At 40.0% G+C, this 22,886-nt stretch overlaps 1 protein-coding gene and 1 long non-coding RNA gene across 41 annotated transcripts in view; one reads left to right on the top strand and one right to left on the bottom strand.

Moving 5' to 3' along the window:
• CCDC30 (coiled-coil domain containing 30) overlaps nucleotides 1-22,886 on the top strand; it is a 191,327-nt gene that overhangs the window by 115,268 nt on the left and 53,173 nt on the right. For all 40 annotated transcript variants that reach the window (XM_074010293.1, XM_074010326.1, XM_074010242.1 and 37 more), the window contains 2 exons: nucleotides 898-1,052; nucleotides 9,173-9,335. In XM_074010293.1, the coding sequence (XP_073866394.1) occupies nucleotides 898-1,052; nucleotides 9,173-9,335 (318 nt within the window). The remainder of the gene's footprint in view (nucleotides 1-897; nucleotides 1,053-9,172; nucleotides 9,336-22,886) is intronic.
• LOC135968250 (uncharacterized) overlaps nucleotides 1-22,886 on the bottom strand; it is a 142,082-nt gene that overhangs the window by 75,827 nt on the left and 43,369 nt on the right. The window lies entirely within an intron of this gene.

The following is a 22,886-nucleotide window of genomic DNA, read 5'->3' as shown; positions in this document are numbered from 1 at the left end:
CTTAAATGTTCACCAGTAGGGCACTGGTTAAATAAGTTATGGTATACCCTTACAGTGGAGTGGTATGCAACTATGAAACAGAAGACAACTCAATATGTGCATATAATATGGAAAAATGACCAAATGTGTATTGCTATAAAAAAGTAAGGTGCCTAATTATATATGGTATAGTATTCATCGTTTGTGTAAAATTTATATGTATGGGGGATAACTATATAGTATATGTTTATATATGCATAAATAAATCTCTGGAGGGGTACATAAGAAATTAAAAACCATGGTTGCCTATTCGGTGGAGGAAAATTTGGAGGAAGTAGGACAGGGATGGGAAGGAGACTTTTCACTATATAGCTTCTTTTTTTTTTTTTTTTTTTTTTTTTTTTGAGACTGGGTCTCACTCTGTCACTCTGTCACCCAGGCTGGAGTGCAGTGGCACAATCATTGGCTCACTGTAGCCTCAGCTTCCCTGGGCTCAGGTGATTTCCGCCACCTCAGCCTCCTGAGTAGCTGAGACTGCAGGTACTCACCACCATGCCCGGCTAATTTTTGTATTTTTTTGTAGATATGGGGTTTTACCATGTTGCCCAGGGTGACCTCGAACTCCTGAAGCTTAAGTGATTCACCTAGCTTGGCCTCCCACAGTTCTGGGATTACAGGCATGAACCAGCATGTCTGGCCTGTAGCTTCTTTTATACACACACATTGAATTATATGAATGCATTACATACTGCAAAAATTAAACAATTTATTTTAAAATTAAATCTAGCTACTCTTTTTACTTCAGGTCAGATTAATATGTCAGCACTGCTATGTTTACTATTTATGTGTTATTCCCCTAATTTGAAAAAAGATCACACTCTTCTTAATGCTTTACTTGTAAACTTTTTTTCATTCAAGATTTTGGACCTGCAGCGGAAATTAGAACATGCTCATAAAGTCTGTCTCACAGACACTTGTATTTCAGAGAAGCAGCAGCTAGAGGAAAAGATAAAAGAAGCAACAGAAAATGAAGCTAAAGTAAAGCAACAATATCAAGAAGAACAACAGAAGAGGTAAGAGGAGCAGAGATCTCAGTTTCCTGTGGGTTTAGCCATGACTGAGTTAACAGCAATATCAATTTACTCTAACAGAATATCAGAGAGTATTTCTGCTCTGTCCCCACTGAAGTAAACTCAGCCACACACAATTCCTGATGTATTGCACTTACCACACTGTATTCTAATTGTTTATTTTCTAGTTTACCTCTGGCGCTAGAGTGTGAGATTTTTAAAGGCAGAGATTATTTCTTCTGGTTCTGGGACACACCTAGTGGTAACAGTAAATATTCTTGACTGACTTGCCTATGAAATACTGTGGAATTTGCTCTGAGACATAGTCTGACAAAATTCAAACTACAATGAAGTTGATATTTTGTACAAGGGAACTTCAGAGAGTTTGTGGAACAACTGAATTGAAAGATAAAATAAAAAATATATTGGCCAGGTGCAGTGGCTCACACCTGTAATCCCAGCACTTTGGGATGCTGATCCCAGGAGTTTGAGACCAGCCTGAGCAACATAGTGAGTCCTCGTCTCTACCAAAATAATAATAATAATAATAATTATCCAGTCATGACAGTGCACTTCTGTAATCCCAGCTACTCAGGAGGCTGAGGCAGGAGGATCACTTGAGCCCAGGAGTTTGAGTCTGCAAGTGAGCCATGATTGAAATACTGCACTCCAGACTGGGTTGCAGAATGAGACCCTGTCTCAAAAAACAACTTTATTTCTCAACATAAGCTCCGTCAAGGTGAAGGCACTTTTGTAAGTGATGATGCACACCATTTAGTCCATCCCTAAAGAACTGAGTGAGAATCCTAGGAGTTTAACCCTGTCATTGCAGTCTTTCGCACATTATTAACCAAAGAGAAATGGGTGCCTTTACATATTTTTTAAGATTGGGAAACAAAAAGAAGTCAGAAGGAGCCAAATCAGGACTGTAAGGTGGATGCCTAATAATTTCCCATCAAAACTCTTGGAAAATTGCCCTTATTTGATGAGGGGAATGAGCAGGAGCATTGTCATGGTAGAGAAGGACTCTGGTGAAGCTTTCCCAGGCATTTTTTAAAATAAAGCTTTGGCTACCTTTCTCAAAACACTATCATAATAAGCAGGTTATCATTTGGCTTTCTAGAAAGTCAATAAGCAAAATCCTTTGAGCATCACAAAAACTGTTGGCATGACCTCTGCTCTTGACTGGTCCACTTTTGCTGTGACTGGACTGCTTCCTCCTCTTGGTAGCCATTTCTTTGATTGTGCTTTGTCTTCAGTATCATATTGGTAAAGTCATGTTTCTTCTCCTGTTACAATTCTTCAAAGAAATGCTTCAGGATCTTCATCCCCCTTGTGTAAAATTCCCATGAAAAGCTTTGCTCCTGTCTGTAGCTAATCTGAATGCAACAGTTTTGGCACCCATCAAGTGGAAAGTTTGCTAAACTTTAATTTCTCTGTCAGAATTGTGGTAAGCTGAATCAATTGAGATATCTATGATATTGGCTAGTATTTCTGCTGCTAATCATTTGAGATATCTATGATATTGGCTAGTATTTCTGCTGCTAATCATCAGTCTTTGATTAGGGTACAAAAAATTTTTTTTCCTTGTAAATTGGTGTGGATGGTCTGCCACTGTGGGCCTCATCTTCAACATCATCTCATCCCTTCTTAAAATGACTTATCCATTAGTAAACTGCTGATTTCTTTGGGCTATTGTCTCTTTAAACTTTTCATTAAAGCATCAATGACCAGCATTCTTCCACCTTAGTTTCACCATAAATTAAATTTGATGTTTGTTCTTGCTTAGTGTCCTTATCTCTAAAGTGGGAATTGTAATGCCAGTTCTATACATCTTTTGTGAAGATTTGCTAAGAAGAAATATGTATGCACTATTTGAACTAAGTGTAGGCAAATAAAATATATAGGGAAATTCTTCTACCAAAAGGGGACTCTATAGTGTATATTGTTTCATAATCTAGAAGAAAGTAACCCTCATTTAAATAGTTAGATTGTAACCTACTTTTTCACTTAAAATATATGATCTGTTTATCTGACATTAAATTTTCTTCTAGAATATTATTTTAATGATATGTCACAATTTATTTAATAAATCCTTTATTGTTGAACATTTAGATTTTTCCCAGTTTCTTCTATTTCAGTGACATAATATATATCCTGATAAATAATAAGCACTTCTCCGAGGAAATAGAACCATTAGGAATATGTATTTAATAAAAGCCTTATTACAGGGACTTGGTCTTATGCACTTGTGGGTACTGGTTATGCAGTCTATATGGCTGTCATCTTTGCATCTTATGCTAGAGCTCAAAGTATGCAGGGCAAGCAATCAGGAAGTGAAGCTGAATGTAAAGTGGGAGAGCAACAAGGTGGAAACTATGAAGATGGACTGGAACCCATGTCAGTTCTTGCTGCCTCTAACTTTGATAAAGTGTAGGTATCCTACAGGAGAAACTGGCACCCTTCATCAAGGAGCTAAATAGACATCTGGCCCAGGAGATGGAAAAGTGAAGGAGGCCAGGCGCGGTGGCTCAAGCCTGTAATCCCAGCACTTTGGGAGGCCGAGACGGGTGGATCACAAGGTCAGGAGATCGAGACCAGCCTGGCTAATATGGTGAAACCCCGTCTCTACTAAAAAAATACAAAAAACTAGCCGGGTGAGGTGGCGGGCGCCTGTGGTCCCAGCTACTCGGGAGGCTGAGGCAGGAGAATGGCGTAGACCCGGGAGGCGGAGCTTGCAGTGAGCTGAGATGCGGCCACTGCACTCCAGCCTGGGCGACAGAGCGAGACTCTGTCTCAAAAAAAAAAAAAAAGAAAAGAAAAAGAAAAGTGAAGGAGGATTCAAGGGAAGGTAGAGCAGTTGTAGGCCTGGCTGTTGCATCATGCCAAGGTGAGCAGCAGATATCTAGCAGTGTTTATAAACTATAAAAGTGCCTGCTCCAATCTTCTACCTGGAAAAACCAAAATGTTTCAATTCTGTTCTCTAAATCTTGCACAAATATTATCTCCTGTGGCCCACTATAACCAGAAACTTACACAGAAGGAATTCTGGGAAACTAGACAAGTCAAAATGTTACAAAGCTACTCTATTAAAAATATATTTGCTAAACTATAGTTAATTTTATTTAATTTAAATTAGGCCTGGCATCAGTGGCTCACATCTGTAATCCCAGCACATTAGGAGGCTGAGGAGGGTGGATCACTTGAGGTCAGGAGTTTGAGACCAGCCTGGCCAACATGGTGAACCCCCATCTTTACTAAAAATACAAAAATTAGCCAAGCATGGTGGCAGACACGTGTTAACCCCAGCTACTCAGGAGGCTGAGGCAAGAAAATTGCTTCAACCCCGGAGGTGGAGGTTGCAGTGAGCCAAGATCGTGCTACTGCACTCCAACCTGGGCAACAGAGCAGGCTAAACAGGCGAGACTCCATCTCAAAAAAAAAAAGTGTTGTTGTTATTGTAATATTGAATGTTATTGTTGTTACTATTGTCGTCGTTATCATCATAATCTTCTCAGTAAGATGAAAAAAGTTCATTTGGCCAGAACAAAATGTTTAGAGACAAGGAAAGTGGCAAGAAAATGAGGCTAGAAAGGTAAGCTAGACTTAGGTCATGTAGAACTTAACAGACCACACTGAGTTTGAACCTGTTCATGAAGGTATTGGTCTGTGGTTTTCCTATCACATAGTATCTGTATCTGGTTTTGGTATTAGGGTAATGTTTGTCTCAAAAAATTACTTAGGAAGTGTCCCCTCTCCTTCAATTTTTTTTGGAAGAGATTACAGAGAATTGGTATCATTTCTTTCTTAAATGTTTGGTAGAATTCACCATAAAATCATCTGGGCTTAGCACTTTATTTTTTGGAAGGTAATTAATTACTGATTCAATTTCTTTAACAGATATAGGCCAACTTGGATTATCTGTTTCTTCTTGTGTGAGTTTTCATAGTTTGTGTCTTTCAAAGAATCAGTCCATATAATGTAAGTTATCATATTTGTAGGCAGAGTTGTTCATAATATTCCTTTATTATCCTTTTAATGTCCATGGAGTTAGTAGTGGTGGCCCCTCTTTCATTTTGATTTTTTTTTAATGTTTTATTTATAAAATAGAGATGGGGCTTTGCTGTGTTGCCCAGACTGGTCTCAAGTTCCTGCATTCAAGTGATACTCCTGCCTCAGCCTCCCAGAGTGCTAGGATTATATATGTGAGCCATTGTGCCTGGCCACATTTTTTATATTATTAATATTTGTCTTCTCTATTTATTAGTTAGCCTGGCTAGAGGTTTATCTATTTTATTCATCTTTTCAAAGAACAAACTTTTGGTTTCATTTATTTTTCTCTATTGTTTTATTGTTTTCAATCCCATTGACTAATACTCTCATTTTTACTATTTATTTGCTTTAGGCTTATAATGTTCTTCTTTCTCTAGTTTCCTAAGGTGAAAGCTTAGATTACTGATTTTAGATTTTTCTTCCTTTATAATATATGCATGTAATACTACAAGTTTTCTGCTATGTTGTAGCCTATAAATTTTGTAAGTTGTATTTCATTTTCATTTGGTTTAAAATATTTTTAATTTATTGAGACCTCCTCTTTGACTCATGTATTATTTAGAAGTGTGTTGTTTATCCCAAATATTTAGAATTTTCCATCTCTCTTTTTCTTATTGATTTATAGTTTCATAATATCAGTTTAAACAGTTGTGTGACATTCTGTTACATAGATATATCATACTTTATGTAATACTTATATCTTTTAGACTTTTTTGCTATTATAAAGCTATAATAAATATCTTTATACATGCAACTGCAATGAAGTATGATGAAGTGTGGTAAGTGTTATACTAAAGGAGGTTTAGGTTGCCATGATAGTACATAACACGGATACCTATGGAGTGAGGGAGCTTAAGAAAGACTTCCTCAAAGAAAGTGATTTATGCTGAAAATGAAGTAGTTGGTATCAAGAAGCTAAATAGAGAATAGTGTGGAGGACGACTTTGAGGAAGTGAAAAAGTTGATTGGCTGAACGAAAATAAGGTTAGGGACAGTGGTGAGAAAATGAGATGAGGAAGGTGAGGTAGGCCTAGCTCATGCAGAACCTTAGATTTTTTGTTTGTTTGTTTGTTTAGAGTCAGGGATCTTGCTCTGTTGCCCAGGCTGGAATACAGTGGCACAATCATGACTCACTGCAGCCCTGAACTCCTGAGCTCAGGTGATCCTCCTGCCTCCACCTACTGAGTAACTAGGACTATAGGCATGCTCAACATGCCCAGGCTAATTAAAAAAAAAAAAATTAGGGACAGGATCTCCCTATGTTGCTCAGGTTGTTTTAGAACTCCTGGCCTCAGGTGATCCTCCAGTCTCAGACTCCCACAGTGTTAGGAGGTGTGAGCCACAGTGCTACAGATCCTTATGAGCCACAGTGCCCAGCTCTTGTGAGCCACAGTGCCCATTTCTCATGCAGAACCTATCAAGCCGTGGTGAACAGTTTGGAGTTTACCTTAAGAGTAATGGGGTTCCTGAATCAAAGAACAGAAAATATATATATATAAATAAGAGTAATGGGGAGCCACTATAGGATTTTGAGCAGAGGAAGTTGTATGATTAGTTTGCAATTTAGAAAGAACACTCTGAATGCTAAAAGAGGCTCAGGCTACAGAGAATGCAGGGAGTCTTATCCATACACCAATTTCTTAATTTTATTCATTGGCAGACCTGGTTTGTTAGTCTTTTATTTTTCAAACTCTGTATCAATTAACTTCTCACATATTCATGAGTTACTCTTTTAATTTTGACTTCCTACTTTGCTTTTTTTCTTTTTGTAGAGATGGGGGTCTCACTCTGTCACCCAGGCTGCAGTGCAGTTGTGTGATCAAAGTTCACCACAACCTTGACCTCCCAGGCTCAAGCACTTCTCCCACCTCAGCCTCCAGAGCAGCTGGGACTACAGGCGCATGCCACCATGCCTGTCTAATTTAAAAAAAATTTTTTTACAGAGACAAGTTCTCACTATGTTGCCCAGGCTGCTCTTGAACTTTTGGGCTCAAGCAATCCTCCCACCTTGGCCTCCCAAAGTGCTGGGATTATAGGTGTGAGCCACCATGTCCAGCCAACTTCCTACTTTCCAATTCTAGTTTTCAGGTCTCAAATTCTACTGCCAGTAACTCAAGTGTTTTTAGTTTCAGTGGATCAAAACTTCTCTTTTAGTTCCAAGGCTTCTCTCTTAGTTCGGAAATTGAGAGTGTAACCAAAAAGAAGTAGGCCATAATAGCAGGTATACAGTTAATTAGATGAAGGAGAGATGAAAGAGAGGATATTGCTGTAGAAGTGGATGTGAAAGGTAGAAAATTAGCTATAGCAGTCCTTGGAGAGTCTGCACTTATATCCGAGAAACGTAAGGAGAAGAACTAGAGGTGGAGAGATGTGAGCCCATGTCTCAAATATAATCATCCCCCAATAACCTGTTGATTTCTCAGAATACTGAAGTTAGAGAAAGCAAACTTATTTGTCTAATGTCAGTATTTTACTGCCCTAGCATGCAGGTGAGACTTTTGCCCACCAGTACTATTTCATTATCATCATCACAGTCTTCGAGATGAATCTCCTAAGTCCAGAGAACCTTGGTCTGAAATCCTCAGAAAAGTCTTTCCACAAACTGTACTCTATTCCTGAAATGCCAAGGGTTTGGTCTAGGTCCCATTGCTTAGTGCAATGAGTATTGCCAGAGAAGTGCAATGAGTATTGCCAGGGAAGAAGGCTTTATTAGGGTGCCACAGTTGAGGAGAATGGGAGATCAGTCTCAAATCTATCTCCCCGACCAACTAAAATTTGGGGGGTTATATCAGGGAAGGAATGTAAAACAGGAATTAGTGAGGGGTAAGGAACCAATCATAAGGAATGAGGCATCTCATTTTCTGGATGCTATGATCTGATGAATTTTAGTTTCTTGCCTGAGGGTCAGTCTTCTGAGGGAGGAACTCAGATATAAATTTCAAGTTTTAAGACTGAGAGGGTACATTTCTACATTTGTTCGAAAAACTATAAATGTAATTTCTATGCGACAGTTGGGCCAGTTTCATAACGAGACTGAAAGAGCAAAGTGCTAATGGCCCTTGTAGGGGTGAAGGGAAAATTTCCCCTCCCCTTCTGAAGGTTTTCTGAAAAGCCAACTAACAAAAGGCAGATTAATAGGAGAAAAAGCAAACACAATTTTATTAACGTGGGGTGGGGAAAATCAAGTGTGATAACCCAATAGCTGAGTGTGTTGCAGAAGCTTATATACCCGTTTCCAGGGCAGAGGGAGATGAGGAATGTAGACAATTCCAAAGGACAGTAACTCATTAGGGAGAATGAAGGGACCCTGGAGACAAAAATTAATTCATAAATTATTCTCCTGGGAATTTGAATGAGTTTAAGAGATAATCGTTGTCTTGTGAAAAGGTCTGTGGAGGAGTTGTTATATTCCTCAATCTTCTTTTCTGAAGATCCATAAATAATGCAATTTCAGGGAGGCGATGGGTATAATTATTCTCCTTGGTAAGTCCAGTCTTCATGCAGATAAGGGAAAAGCCTCTTCTAGCATCTGCTGATCTCTAAGGGCCTTTCATTCAAAATATTTAGTATAGGGTAAAATTCTCTGAGTTCCTTTGCCCTCTTTTGGAAAATGGTAATTTTTCTCATAAAATGCAGGCTCATTTATGATTCATTTATAGCATTGTTAATGTGTGCTTATTAGTATCAATAGTGCTTTTAACTAACATTACCTTGAACCCAGAAGATGAAGGGCTCCACTCGTAAAGCAGTAAGGAAGAAAGAATATGGGATTCAGGATTCAAGCCCTACCTCCACCTTGTCTTAACTGTTCTCTGTACCACAACTTCCTCATCTCTGAAATAAGGACAATGACTTTTTCCTCATAGGGTCATTTTGATGAGTGAGTGAGAGAACTAAGGAAAGCTTCTGTCACAAAAGAGGTTCCCTGTGTTGGTCCCTTTAGCTTATAGACACATACCCTACTTCATTGAACCAAAAAAAAAAAAAAATCCCTGTGATGCCATAAAATTTTAGGTCTGAATTTCATTTGCAATTCATAGTGTGATTTAATGTACATTAATTGCCCTCAGGAAACTCCTATATCAGAACACAGATGAGTTACACAGGCAAGTGAGAACATTACAAGATAAAGAAAATCTACTGGAAATGACCTGTTCTCAGCAACAATCCAGAATTCAGCAACAAGAGGCCCTACTTAAACAACTGGAAAATGAGAAAAGAAAATATGATGAGGTAAGAAAGTAAATAGACATGCTTCTCAGTTTTCCTATTCCCATTAGTCACAGCTAATTCTTATTGAGTGCCTAGCACTTTACTAAACTTAATTGTTTAGTCAGGGTTCAGTCAGGAAAGTAGAATCTACTCTAGGTATTTCAAGCAAGAAGAGATTTAACAGGAATAAGAGCTTACAAAACAGTTGGAAGGGACCAGGGGAGTAGAGTCAGAAAGGACTGCTGCTAGCTTTCAATAAATCCAGAAATTCAGAAATCACAGAGAAGTCACCTCCTGCAGTGTCAAAGTGGAGAATTTGCAGGAACTCTCCTGAAGCTCCTGCAAATGTCTCATCTGTTGTCTGCCCTTTTATCCATCTGCTAGTGCTAGAGAACTGTTGGGGGGAAAGACAAACAAACCTGTTTCTTCTTTCTGTACTCGTACCACTCTCAATACTTCACTTCTGATATAGTTCGGATGATTCTCCTCCCCAAATCTCATGCTGAAATGTAATCCCCATCATTGGAGGTGGGGCTTGGGGGGAGGTGGTTTGGTCATGGGAGTGGCTCCCTCATAATGACTTGATGCTGTCCTCACGATAATGACTTATTGTGAGATCTAGATGTTTAAAAGTGTGTGGCACCTCTCTGCTCTCTCTTGCTCCCACTCTCGCCATGTGACATGTCTGCTCCCATTTTACCTACCACGATTGTTAGCTTCCTGAGGCCCTCACCAGAGGCTGAGCAGATGGCAATACCATGCTTCCTGTATAGTCTGCATATCTGTAAGCCAACTAAACTTCTTTTCTTTATAAATTACCCAGTCTCAGGTATTTCTTTATAGCAGTGCAAGAACAGCTTGACGCAGAAAATTGGTACCAAGAAGCAGAGCGTTGCTGAAAAAGATACCTGAAAATGTGGAAGCAACTTTGGAACTGGGTAACAGACAGAGATTGGAAGAGTTTGGAGGGCTCAGTAGACGACAGGAGGACCAGGAGCAGTGGCTCACAACTGTAATCCCAGCGCTTGCCAGGAATTCGAGGCCAGCCTGGGCAACATAGTGAGACCTTGTCTCAACAGAAAAATAACAGATTAGCCAGACATGGTGGCACGGACCTGTAGCACCAGCTACTCAGGAGGCTGAGATGGGAAGATCACTTGAGCTGGGAGGTCGGGGTTGCAGTGAGCTGTGATCATGCCACTACACTACAGCCCGGGTGACACAGCAAGACCCTGTCTAAAAAAAAAAAAAAAAAGAGGATGAAAATTTGTAGCTTCTTAGAGACTGGTTAAATGGTTGTGACCAAAATACTGATAGAAATATACACAGTAAAGGCCAGCCTAGTGAGGTCTCAGATGGAAATGAGGAAGTTATTGGGAACTGGAATAAACATCACTCGTGTTATACCCTAGCAAAGAAATCCTGCATTGTGTTCATGTACCAAGGATCTGTGGAAGTTTGAACTTAAGAGTGGTGAGTTAGGGTCTCTGGCAGAAGAAATTTCTAAGCAGCAAAGCATTCAAGATGTGGCCTGACTCCTTGTAACAACCTATGATCAGATATGGGAGCAAAGGAATGACTTAAAGTTAGAACTTATATTCCAAAGGGAAGCAGAGCATAAAAATTCAGCAAATTTGCAGCCTGGCCATGTGGCAGAGAAAGAATCCCAGCAGGGTACTACAGCTCAGCTGTGGCTCAAAGGACCCCAGACACAGCTAAGGCTGCCTGTCCAGAGGATGCAAACCATAAGCCTTGGTGCCTTTCATGTGGTATTAAACCTGTGGGCACATAGATTGCAAGAGTGAAGGAGGCTTGGCAGCTCCCACATAGATTTCAGATGATGTGTGAGAAAGCCTGGGTGCCCAGGCAGAACCCTGCCACAGGGGCAGAGCCCTCACAGAGAAGTTCTAATAGGGCAATGCTGAGGAGAAACGTGGGGTTGGGGTCCCCACACAGAGTCCCCACTGGGGCACTGCCTATTGGAGCTATAAGAAGTGGGCCACTGCCCTCCAGACCCCAGAATGGTAGCTCCACAGGCAGCTTGCACCCTGTACCTGGGAAAGCCTCAGACACCCAACTCCAACCAGTGAGATCAGCCACAGGGGCTGCGGCCGCAAAGCCACAGGAGAAGAGCTGCCGAAGGCCTTGGGAGCCTACCCATTGCACCATTGTGCCCTGGATGTGGGACATGGAGTCAAGGGAGAGTATTTTGGAGCTTTAAGATTTAATGACTGCCTTGCTGAGATTTAGACTTGCATGGGGCCTATTGACTCTTTTTTTTTTTTTTTTTTTTTTTTTTTTGATACGGAGTCTGGCTCTGTCGCCCAGGCTGGAGTGCAGTGGCCGGATCTCAGCTCACTGCAAGCTCCGCCTCCCGGGTTCACGCCATTCTCCTGCCTCAGCCTCCGGAGTAGCTGGGACTACAGGCGCCCGCCACCACGCCCGGCTAGTTTTTTGTATTTTTTAGTAGAGACGGGGTTTCACCGTGTTAGCCAGGATGGTCTTGATCTTCTGACCTCGTGATCCGCCCGTCTCGGCCTCCCAAAGTGCTGGGATTACAGGCTTGAGCCACCGCGCCCGGCCTGACTCTTTCTTTTGGCTAATTTTTCCCTTTTGGAATTGTGATGTTTACCTAAAGCCTGTACTACCATTGTATCTTGGGAGTAAATTACTTATTTTGATTTTTACAGGCTCATAAGTGGAAGGAGATAAGTCTCAGAAGAGACTTAGGACTTTGGACTTGATGCTCAATGAGTTAAGACTTTCGGGGACTATTTGTAGGGGTTGATTGTATTTTGTAGTGTGAGAAAGACATGCAATTTGAGGGGTCATGGGTGGAATGATACGGCTTGCATCTTTGTCCCCTCCAAATCTCATGTTGAAATGTAATCCCCGTTGTTGGGGGTTGGGTCTGAGGGGAGGTGTTTGGGTCATTGGAGTGCATCCATCATGAATGGCTTGGTGCTGTCCTCCTGATAGTGAGTGTGCTCTTCATGAGATCTGGTTGTTTAAAAGTATGTAGCCAGGCATGGTAGCTCATCAGTCTTCTCATTAGTTTACAAAAAGACACTTACCATTCAGAGATTCCAAGAGTTTTAGGAGCAGCGTGCCAGGAAATAGGACAAACATCAAAATATGTATGTATTATACCACAGTAACACAAGAAAGATTACTTTTCCTTCCCTTATGCTTTCCAAATTGTGTGCAAGTTCCTCTCATCTGCAGAAACTACACTTGATCCCTGCTAGCAGGGGAGTCTGGAAAATGCAGTTTTCAGGCTTCCAAGCTCATGGCCCAGGGGAAAGCTTAGAAGAGTGGGGTCATGTTGAGTTCTAGCACAGTCCACTTTGGATACTCAGCATCCATACAAATGCTTTTACCTTGTGGCTTAACTTCTAAACTACAAGAAGAATATCATGCTTCCACTTAATATGATGCACTACAAATCATATAAAGGCACACTGTCTGCATAAAAATAAAGAATACTCAAAGTCCAATCAGTATCTATGATTATTTTGGGGTGATGTTCATTTTACTTCAGTCTCAATCCACATGCATGGATATACTATAACATTAAAACTTAATTATAGGCCAGATGTGGTGGCTCACAACTATAATCCCAACGATTTAGGAGGCTGAGGTGGGAGGATTGCTTGAGCTCAGGAGTTTGAGACCAGCCTAGGCAACATAGCAAGACCCTGTCTCTACAAAAAAAAAATTTTTTTTAATTAGCTGGGCCTGATGGTGTGCACCTGCAGCTCTAGCTACTTGGAAGGCTGAGGTGGGAGGATTGCTTGAGCCCAGGAGGTCAAGGCTTCAGTGACTTATGTTTGTGTCACTGCACTGCAGCCTGAGTGACAGAGTGAGACCTCAAGTGAAAAAAGAAAAAGCTTAATTAGAAGCCAGAAACTTATAATTAAGCATGTGCCTGTAGTACTAGCTGCTTAGGAGACTGAGGCAGAAGGATTGCTTGTGGCCAGAAGTTCAAGGCTCAGTATGCTATGATTGCACCTGTGAATGGCCCCTGTATTCCAGACTGGGCAACATAGCAAGATCTCATTTCTTAAATTAAAACATCATGGTCTTCTGCTCTGAATAAAATAAAAAAGAAATGAAAATTTTAAAAATTAAAACAGAAAAAATTATAAAGTTAACTACCAGTAATACAATAGCACACATTTTGCTAATGGGTATTGGCATAAGAAGCCATTCCCAATTTCATCTCTTGGTCCCTTTTCATGTATTCTGGCGAGGGGAGAAATAATATCATGTATCAATCACAGTTAAAAGTTTATACATCATCTTGTAAGACAGCACCTCAAACCTATGAAGTGTTGTCACCTGGCCAGCATCATAGCTAAGTCTTCCATAGGTAATTTCACTGTTTGTTTTTTTTTTTTTTCCATATTGGTTTTTCTGCATGACAGGATATATGGTAGAACCAATGAATCATATGATTATATGAGCCATTGTTTCACTTTTCTTACTGTAGAATGATTTTCTTGGTCAGAAGCAATGTTTCGGGTTTTTTGTTGTTGTTGTTGTTGTTTGTTTTGGTTTTTTTTTTACTATTATTACTACAAGTCTAGATCTGAGTTATATATCATGACAAGAAATAAGGAATTTGGTGAGTCCACAGATGGTGGTCCTGGCAAAAGCATTATGGACAGAAAAAGCAAATGCAGGCCAGGCATGGTGGCTAATGCCTGCCATCCCAGCACTTTGGAAGCCCAAGGTGGGGCAGATCACTTGAGGTCAGGAATTCGAGACCATCCTGGCCAACATGGAGAAATCCTCTCTCTACTAAAAATACAAAAATTAGCCGGGTGTGGAGGCGCATGCCTGTAATTCCAGCTACTTGGGAGGCTGAGGCAGGAGAGTCGCTTGAGCCCGGGAGGCAAAAGTTGCAGTGAGCTGAGATTGCGCCACTGCATTCCAGCCTGGGCAACAGAGCAAGACGCTGTCTCAGAAAAAGAAAAACAAAAGAAAAAGCAAATCTATATTTAAAATAAGTCTCTAGTCCACTGAGAGCAAATTGTCATTCTATCCATGATAGAAAGGTAATGAACCTGCTACCAGGTTGCTTGCTGGTTCTCCCAGGAGATGGTGCCATATTACTTGCTCAGCATTTATATTGGGATCTTGGCGTTTGGCAAATTAAGTGGATTAGCCTTAGTGACTCCCTGAAAAATATATATTCCTGCTATCATGCACCTTGTCCATGAGCCCACTAAGCAGGCAAATGGGTGCTAGAAAGAGGCTAATTGACATGTACAGAAAGCACTGTTTGTTCCATCTGATTATTGAGTGACGCCTCTGGTGCGAATGCCCTGTGGTGAGCAAAAACATGTGAAACAGACTTCTAGGTTCTGACCCAGCATGTAAGAAGCTTGGAAGTTGTCACTGTATCCTGACAACAAGTGAAATGCCAAACAAACTGAAAAATCAACACATTTCCCCAGATCCTTCAGAGGAGAGAGGTCACGGTCCAAACCACTACCCCAAAAATTAGAGATACCTATAGGCAAATACAGACAATCACAACTTACTGGAGCAAAACCTTCATGAGGGCCAGTGCCCAGGTTTGGAAACCTGAACAGTAAATGATGGACTGCTGGAGGCTCAGCATATCAAGTCTGAGAGAGAGAAACTCCAGAGGGACCCAGTCATTAGGGGACTTAGACACATTTGTGAGTGTTACCTCCTTTAGCATACCAGGTTCTTATAGTGAATATCTGAGAAAAATCCCCTTTTGCTTCCAGCAGGGGGAGAGAAGGGGAGCACTTGAAACTTCCTAACAAGGTCAGCCCGCGGGAGAAACTAACCAGAGCCTAAGCTGCTGGGGTTTTGTCAGAGGCTAACAGACCTAGGGAAACAGAAATATCCAACTCCAGCCAACTCTAGCCATCTTGTCCTGCAAAAAGGGAGGTGGGTGGAGAAAAAAAACAAGCACATGTGAAGTTCACAGTCCAGAGGCACAAGCTTACTAAAAGACTGTACCTAGTCACAGAGCTATAGAATGCCACCCATCCACCCCAACACTTCACCACCACATCACTAACGACCCATTTAACAGCAGTTTCCTTTACCCAATGCATCATGTTTCGCTATCAAGAAAAAATTACAAGACACACTAAAGGGCAAAAAACACAGTTTGAGCAGAGTAAACATTAGAAGCAGACTCAGATATAGCAGGAATATTGAAATTATCAGACCAGAAACTTTAAATAACTATGATTAATGTGCTGAGGGCTCTAATGAATAAAGTAGACCACATGCAAGAAGAGATGGACAATGCAAGCAGAGAGAGGGAAACCCTAAGAAAGAACCACATAGAAATTCTGTTACAGTGTTTTTGATGTTTAAGTCAAGATCAAAAACACTGTAACAGAAATGAATACCTTGATGGGCTTATTAATAGACTGCATACAACTGAGGAAAGAGCCTCTGTCCTTGAGGACATCTTAATAGAAATCTACAAAACTGAAAAGCAAACAAAAAAATGCTAAAACAAACAAACAAAAACAACAGAATATCTAAGATCTGTGGGATAAAGGTAAGAGGTATGATAGATATATATGGGAAATAACCAAAGGAGAAGAAATAGAGGAAGGAACAGAAGACATATTTGAAATAATAATCATGATTGAGAATTTCCTGAGATTAATGTCAGACACCAAACCAGAGATTCAGGAAGCTCAGAGAACATCAAGTGGATAAATGCCTGAAAAACTACATCTAGGCATAAAATTTTCAAATGACAGAAAATCAAAGAGAAAAAAAAATTCTGAAAGAGGAAAAAATAAATAGCCTTACCCAGAGAGGAACAAAGATAAGAATTACTTCCGACTTTTCTTCAGAAACCATGCAAGCAAGAGAAGAGTGGAGTGAAATATTTAAAGTGTTGAGACTGGGCACAGTGGTTCGCACCTGTAATCCCAGCATTTTGGGAGGCTGAGGCAGGAGGATCACTTAAGGCCAGGAGTTCAAGACCAGCCTGAGCAACATAGTGAGACTCCAATCTCTACAAAAAAATGGAAAAAAAAAAAAAAAAAAACAACTTAGCCAGGTGTGGTGGAGCACCACCTGCAATCCCAACTGCTTGGGAGGCTGAGGTGGGAGGATCGCTTGAGCCCAGGAGTTCAAAGCTGCAGTAACCATGATTGCGCCACTGCATTCTGGCCTGTGAAATAAATAAATACATAAATAGTAAAGTATTGACAGAAAAAATTACCAACCTAGAATTCTGTACCTTGCAAAATTATCCTTCAAAAGTGAGGGAAGCTGGGCATGGTGGCTCATACCTGTAATCCCAGCACCTTGGGAGGCCAAGGCAGGAGGATCTCTTGAGCCAAGGAGTTCAAGATCAATCTGGGCAACATAGTGATAAGGTTATCACTAATATATATATTAGTGGCTGGATGTGGTGGCATGCATCTCTAATTCCAGCTACTGGGGGTGGGGTGGGGGTCTGGGAGTGGGTTGAGGTGGAAGGATTTTTTGAGCCCAGGAGGTTGAGGCTGCAATGAGCTGATACAGTAAGAAAGGAGGGACAATGGAATTATATAAAATGCTCAATTAAAATTACAAAAGGCAGAAAAAGCATGGAAGACAAAAGTAGCAACAAAGAATAAGAACAACTAATAGAAAATAGTAATAAATATGGTAGATATAAATCAAATTATATTAATAATCACTTTAGACATCAATGGTTTAAAGGCACCAATTAAAAGAGAATGTCCAAGTTGGTCATGCCACTGCACTTCAGCCAGGGTGACAGAGTAGGACCCTGTCTCAAAAAAAAAAAAGTAAAGGTGAGGGCCAGGTGTGGTGGCTCTCACCTGTAATCCCAGTACTCTGGGAGGCCAAGATGGGAAGATCGCTCAAGATCAGGAGTTTGAGACCAACCTGGGCAACATAGTAAGACTCTATCTCAACAACAACAACAAAAAATTGTTTCTAAGTGAAAGAGAAATACTTTCTCAGACAAAAAAAATTAAGGGAATCTGTTACCTTGCAAGAAATGTTAAAAGAAGTTCTTTAGAGAGAAGGGAAATAAAATATAGACCAGAAACCAGGATCTACATAAGGAAGGAAAAGCATTGGAGAATAAATAAGTGACGGTAAAGTAAAAAGTTTCATTTTTAAATTTTAGTTGATCTAAGAGATAAGTTGTTCAGTATAATAGCAACAATGTATTTGATTATGTGTGTCATATATAATTGTGTGTATAAATATGTATACACACACATATGTACACTTAGATATGCTTATGTGTAAGTGAATTAATGACAACAATGATATAAGGGACAAGAAGGAAGAATTAGGATTATCTTCTTATTATAAGGTACTCATACTAACTGTGAAGTGGTATAGTGTTATTTGAAAGCAGACTTGGGTTAGTTGTATATTTTAAACTCTAGGGCCACTAGAAAAAATAGAAAGAAGTACAACTGATACCCTAAGAAAGGAGAGACAATGGAATCATATTAAATGCTCAATTAAAATCACAAAAGGCATAAAAAGCATGGAAGACAAAAATAGCAACAAAGAACAACTAATAGAAAACAGTAATAAATACGGTAGATATTAATCCAATTATATTAATAATCACTTTAGACATCAGTGATTTAAGTGCACCAATTAAAAAAGAATGTCTAAATTGGTCAAAGTTGAACAAAACCCAACTATATGTTGTCTACAAGAAGCCCACTTTAAATATAAAGACATATGTAAATTAAAAGTAAATGGATGGAGAAGGATGTAACATGCTAACACTAATCAAAAGAAAGTGAGAGTAGCTAAATTAATTTCAGACAGCACATACTTCAGAGCAAGGGAAGTGTATTAGTCTGTTCTCATGCTGCTATAAAGACATACCTGAGACTGGGTAATCTATAAAGAAAAGAGTTTTAATTGATTCACCATCCTACATGGCTGGGGAGACTTCAGGATATTTACAATTATGGCAGAAGATAAAGGGGAAGCAAGGCACATCTTACATGGCTGGAGGAGGAAGAGAGAGTGAGATGGGAGGTGCTAAACACTTTCAAACAACTGGATCTTGTGACAACTCTATCACCAGACAGCACTAGAAGCATGGAGCTAAACCATTAGAAACCACCCCCATGATCCAATCACCTTCCACGAGGCCCCACCTTCAAGACTCGGGATCACAATTCAGCATGAGATTTGGTGGGGGAAACAGAACCAAATCATATTGGGAACTTATCCAGGATAAAGAGGAACATTATTTAATGATTAAAAAGGTCAATTCTCCAAGAAGACAAAAACAATCTTTAATATGTATGTGCCTAACAAAAGAATGTCAAAATATGTGAGGCAAAAATTGATACAACTGCAAGGAGGAGTAGGTGAATTCATTGCAGATTTTAATACCTCTCTATCAGCAATGGACAGATCCAGCAGGCAGAAAATCAGTGAGGACATAGTTGAAATCCACACCACTATAAACCAGCCAGATATAGTGGACATCTATAGACTACTTCATTCAACAACAGCAGATTACACATTCTTCTCAAGCTGTCATGGAATGTTAATCAAGATAGACCACATTCTGGGCCATAAAACACACATTAACAAACATGAAAGAATAGAAATCATGCAATGCATGCTCTCAGACCCTGATATGGTTTGGCTCTGTGTCCCCACCCAAATCTCATGTTGATTAGTGATCCCGAGTGTTGGAGGAGGGGCCTTGTGGGAGGTGATTGGATCATTGGAGTGGTTTCTGATGGTTTAGCACCATCCCCCTAGTGCTGCCTCATGATAGAGTTCTCATGAGATCTGGTTGTTTGAAAGTGTGTAACACTTCCCCCTGTGCGCTCTCTCTCTCTCTCTCTTTCTCTCTCTCTCTCTCACTGTCGCTCTCGTGCTGTCTCTTCCTCCCTCCCTCCCTCTTTCTCTGTCTCTCTCCCCAACTCCGCTGTGGTAAGACATGTCTTGCTTTGCCTTCACCTTCCACCATGATTGTAAGTTTCCTAAGGCCTCCCAGTCATACTTCCTGTATAGCTTGTGGAACTGCAAGTCAATTAAATATCTTTTCTTCATAAATTACCCAGTCTCAGGTACTTCCTTATAGTTGTGTGAGAATGGACTAATACAGACCCTAATGGAATTAAACTAGAAATCAGTAACAGAAAGATAGCTGGAAAACTCCCAAATACTTGGAGATTAAAACAACAGACTTGTAAACACAAAAGTCAAAGAAGAAATCACAAGAGAAATTTCAAAATATTTTGAACTAAATGAAAGTGAAAATACAACTTATCAAAATTTGTTGGAAAGTGGTTCTATGAAGGACATTTATAGCATTGAATGTATATATTAGAAGAGAAGAAAGATGGGAAGCATTGTGAGTGTCTGAAAGGAGAAAAACCCCTGAAGGCAGCTTGAAACAAAGAGAGGGATTATGACTAACAACTCCAGCCCACAAAATCGTCCTGTTTATCTCAGCCAAAGGAGATGCAAAATCAGAGTGGCTGTTCTGCACCACCATGCTGTATGAGGCACAGTCCATGAGTCTTCTGGGCATGAACCCCTAGCTAGCCTTCCCACATAGCCAGGGCATCCCATTTTGGGACACCCCCAACCACAATCCAGGATGGGCAGCACTCTACATGCTTTGGAGAACTGAGGCAAACCTTGGCTTAAGGCACCCATCCAGTCCTGAAAAGGAGGCAGTGACCTAGGGTAAAGGGGATTCAACAGGTGAACTTCAAAGAACCTCTAAGCAAACATACCCTAGAAAGACCAAAAGAAGCCAGTCAGCAAAGACTGGAATAAATAACTAATCCTTCAATGTGAAGACAAAGATGTAAGCCCAAAAGAACAACAGCAAACAGGAAACCATGACCTCCCCAAACAGACAAAGCAAGGAGACAGTGACCAGCCCTAACAAGATGGCGATGTGTGAGGTTTTGGATCAAGAATTCAAAATGGCAGTTTTAAGGAAATTCAGTGAATTCCAAGATAACACAGAAAAGAAATTCAGAAATTCATCAGATAAATTCAACAAATATATTGAAATTATTAAAAATCGAACAGAAATCCTAGAACTGTGAGAAATGCAATTGCTGAACTGAAAAATGGACTGAAGGCTGTTGACAGCAGAATGGATAAAGCAGAAGAATCAGTGAGCTCAAGACAGAGTATTTGAAAATATACAGAAGAGAAAAAAAAGATCTAAAATCAATTATCTAAGTTTCGACCTTAGAAAATTACAAAAAGAAGAGCAAATTAAATCCAAAGTAAGCAGAAAAAAAAAAATTAGAGGAGAAATCAATGAAATTATCTAACATGGTGATGTTTGTGTAAAAAAAATTTTAAAGAAATCAATGAAATTTAAATGGAAACTCAATAGAACAACGAAACTAAAAACCGGTTCTTTGAAAAGATAAATAAAATAGGCCTCTAGCCAGGCTAACAAAAAAAAAAAAAGGGAGAGAGGACATAAATTACAAATTACAAATAATAGAAATGAAAGAGGGAACATTACTACAGATGCCACGAACATTAGAGCAATCATCAATAAATATTATGAACAACTTTATGCCCACAAATGTGATAACCTAAATAAAATGGACCAATTCCTTGACATAGTCTACCAAAATTCACGCAAGAAGAAATAGACAATCTGAATAGAACTATATCTATTAAAGAAATTGAATCCATATACTAACCTTCTAAAACAGAAAGCAACAGGCCCAAATGGTTTCACTGGTGATTTCTACCACACATTTAAGAAATAAATTAAATCAATTCTCTATAGTCTCTTTAGGAGATGGAAGCAGAGGGAATACTCCCTAATTAATTCTATGTGGCTGGAATTCCCTTCATACCAAAACCAAAGACATTACAAGAAAAGTATAGACCAGTATCTCTCACATAGATATAAAAATCCTCAACAAAATATTAGCAAATCAAATCCAACAATGTATACAAAGAATTATGCACCATGATCAAGTGATTTATCTCAGGTATGCAAAACTGCTTCAACATTTGAAAATAAAGTGTATAATTCATTGCATCAACAAGCTAAAAAGGAAAATCACATGATTCTATCGATCGATGCTGTCTTAGTCTGTTTATGTGCTATAACAAAATACTTGAGGCTGGGTAATTTATAAACAACAGAAATTTATTTCTTACAGTCCTAGAGGCTGGGAAGTCTAAGATTGGGATGCCAGCAGTATTGGTGTCTGATGATGTCTGCTCTCTGCTTCCAAAATGGCACTTTGTTGCTGCACCCTCTGGAGGGGAGGAACTCTGTGTCTTCACATAGTGGAAAGGATAAAAGGGTAAGAGGGGGCTCCCTTCAACTGGGAGCCCTTTTAGAAGGATGCTAATTCCATTCATGAGATCAGAGCCCTCATGACTTAATCACCTCCCAAAGGCCGTATCTCTTAATATTGTTGCATTGGGAATTATGTTTCAACAGGAATTTTGGAGGGAACACCATCATTCAAACCGTGGCAAATGCATAAAAAGGATTTGACAAAATCCAACATCCATTCACTATAAATGCTGTCAGTAAACTGGAAATATGGGAAACGTCCGCATCATATGTCCTCAAGGACATGCAAATTAAAACAACAATGAGATACGACTACATACCTATTAGAATGAACCAAAATCCAGAGCACTGACAACACCAAATGCTGGCAAGCATATGAAGCAATATCCTTGCACTCATTTATTGCTGGTGGGAATGCAGAATGGCACTGTCACTTTGGAAGACAGTTTGCTGGTTTTTCACAAAACTAAATGTACTCTCACCATATGATCCAGCAACCATGCTCCTTAGTATTTACCCAAAGGAGTTGAAAAAGTTATGCCTACCCAAAACCCTGCATACAGATGTTTATAGCAGCTTTATTCATAACTGCCAAAACTTGGAAGCAAGAAAAATGTCTTGCTTTGGACACTACTAAAAACTTGTAGCCCTCACTTAATAAATGGGTCGAAGGGACACGCATGGTGGCTCACACCTGTTATTCTAGGACTTTAGGAGGCTGAGGTGGAAGGATTGCTTGAGGCCAGAAGTTCGAGACCAGCCTGAGCAACATAGTAAGACCCTGTCTCTCCAATTTTTTTTTTTAATTAGCTGGGTGGTACATGCCTGTAGTCCTAGCTACTTGGGAGGCTGAGGCGGGAGGATCACTCGAGCCTAGGAATTTGAAGCTGCACTGAGCTGTGATTATACCACTGCACCCCCACATGGGCAACAGAACAAGACCCAAGCTCTAAAAAATAATAATGCCAGCAAGGAATGGTTTGTTAATTTTAGAAAGGCATTTGAGAGTGAGATTCTGTCTCTTAAAAAATTAAATTAAATTAAATGAGTTGAAGGAACAAATGTGGTGTATGTTGATTCCAGAATCTAAAGAGGCAACTCCAAGCACTTGGCCTTTTCTTCCATCAATAGCCCTCACTCCTCAGATTGAAAGCCAGTATGGAGAGTCTGCTATTCCAGATTATTCTGACTATACATTCAAGAATTAGGGAAATAGGCCGGGCGCGGTGGCTCAAGCCTGTAATCCCAGCACTTTG

Source organism: Macaca fascicularis, chromosome 1, assembly GCF_037993035.2.
Source record: "Macaca fascicularis isolate 582-1 chromosome 1, T2T-MFA8v1.1".
Taxonomy (NCBI): domain Eukaryota; kingdom Metazoa; phylum Chordata; class Mammalia; order Primates; family Cercopithecidae; genus Macaca; species Macaca fascicularis.
This window is presented reverse-complemented; position numbering and strand designations above follow the sequence as displayed.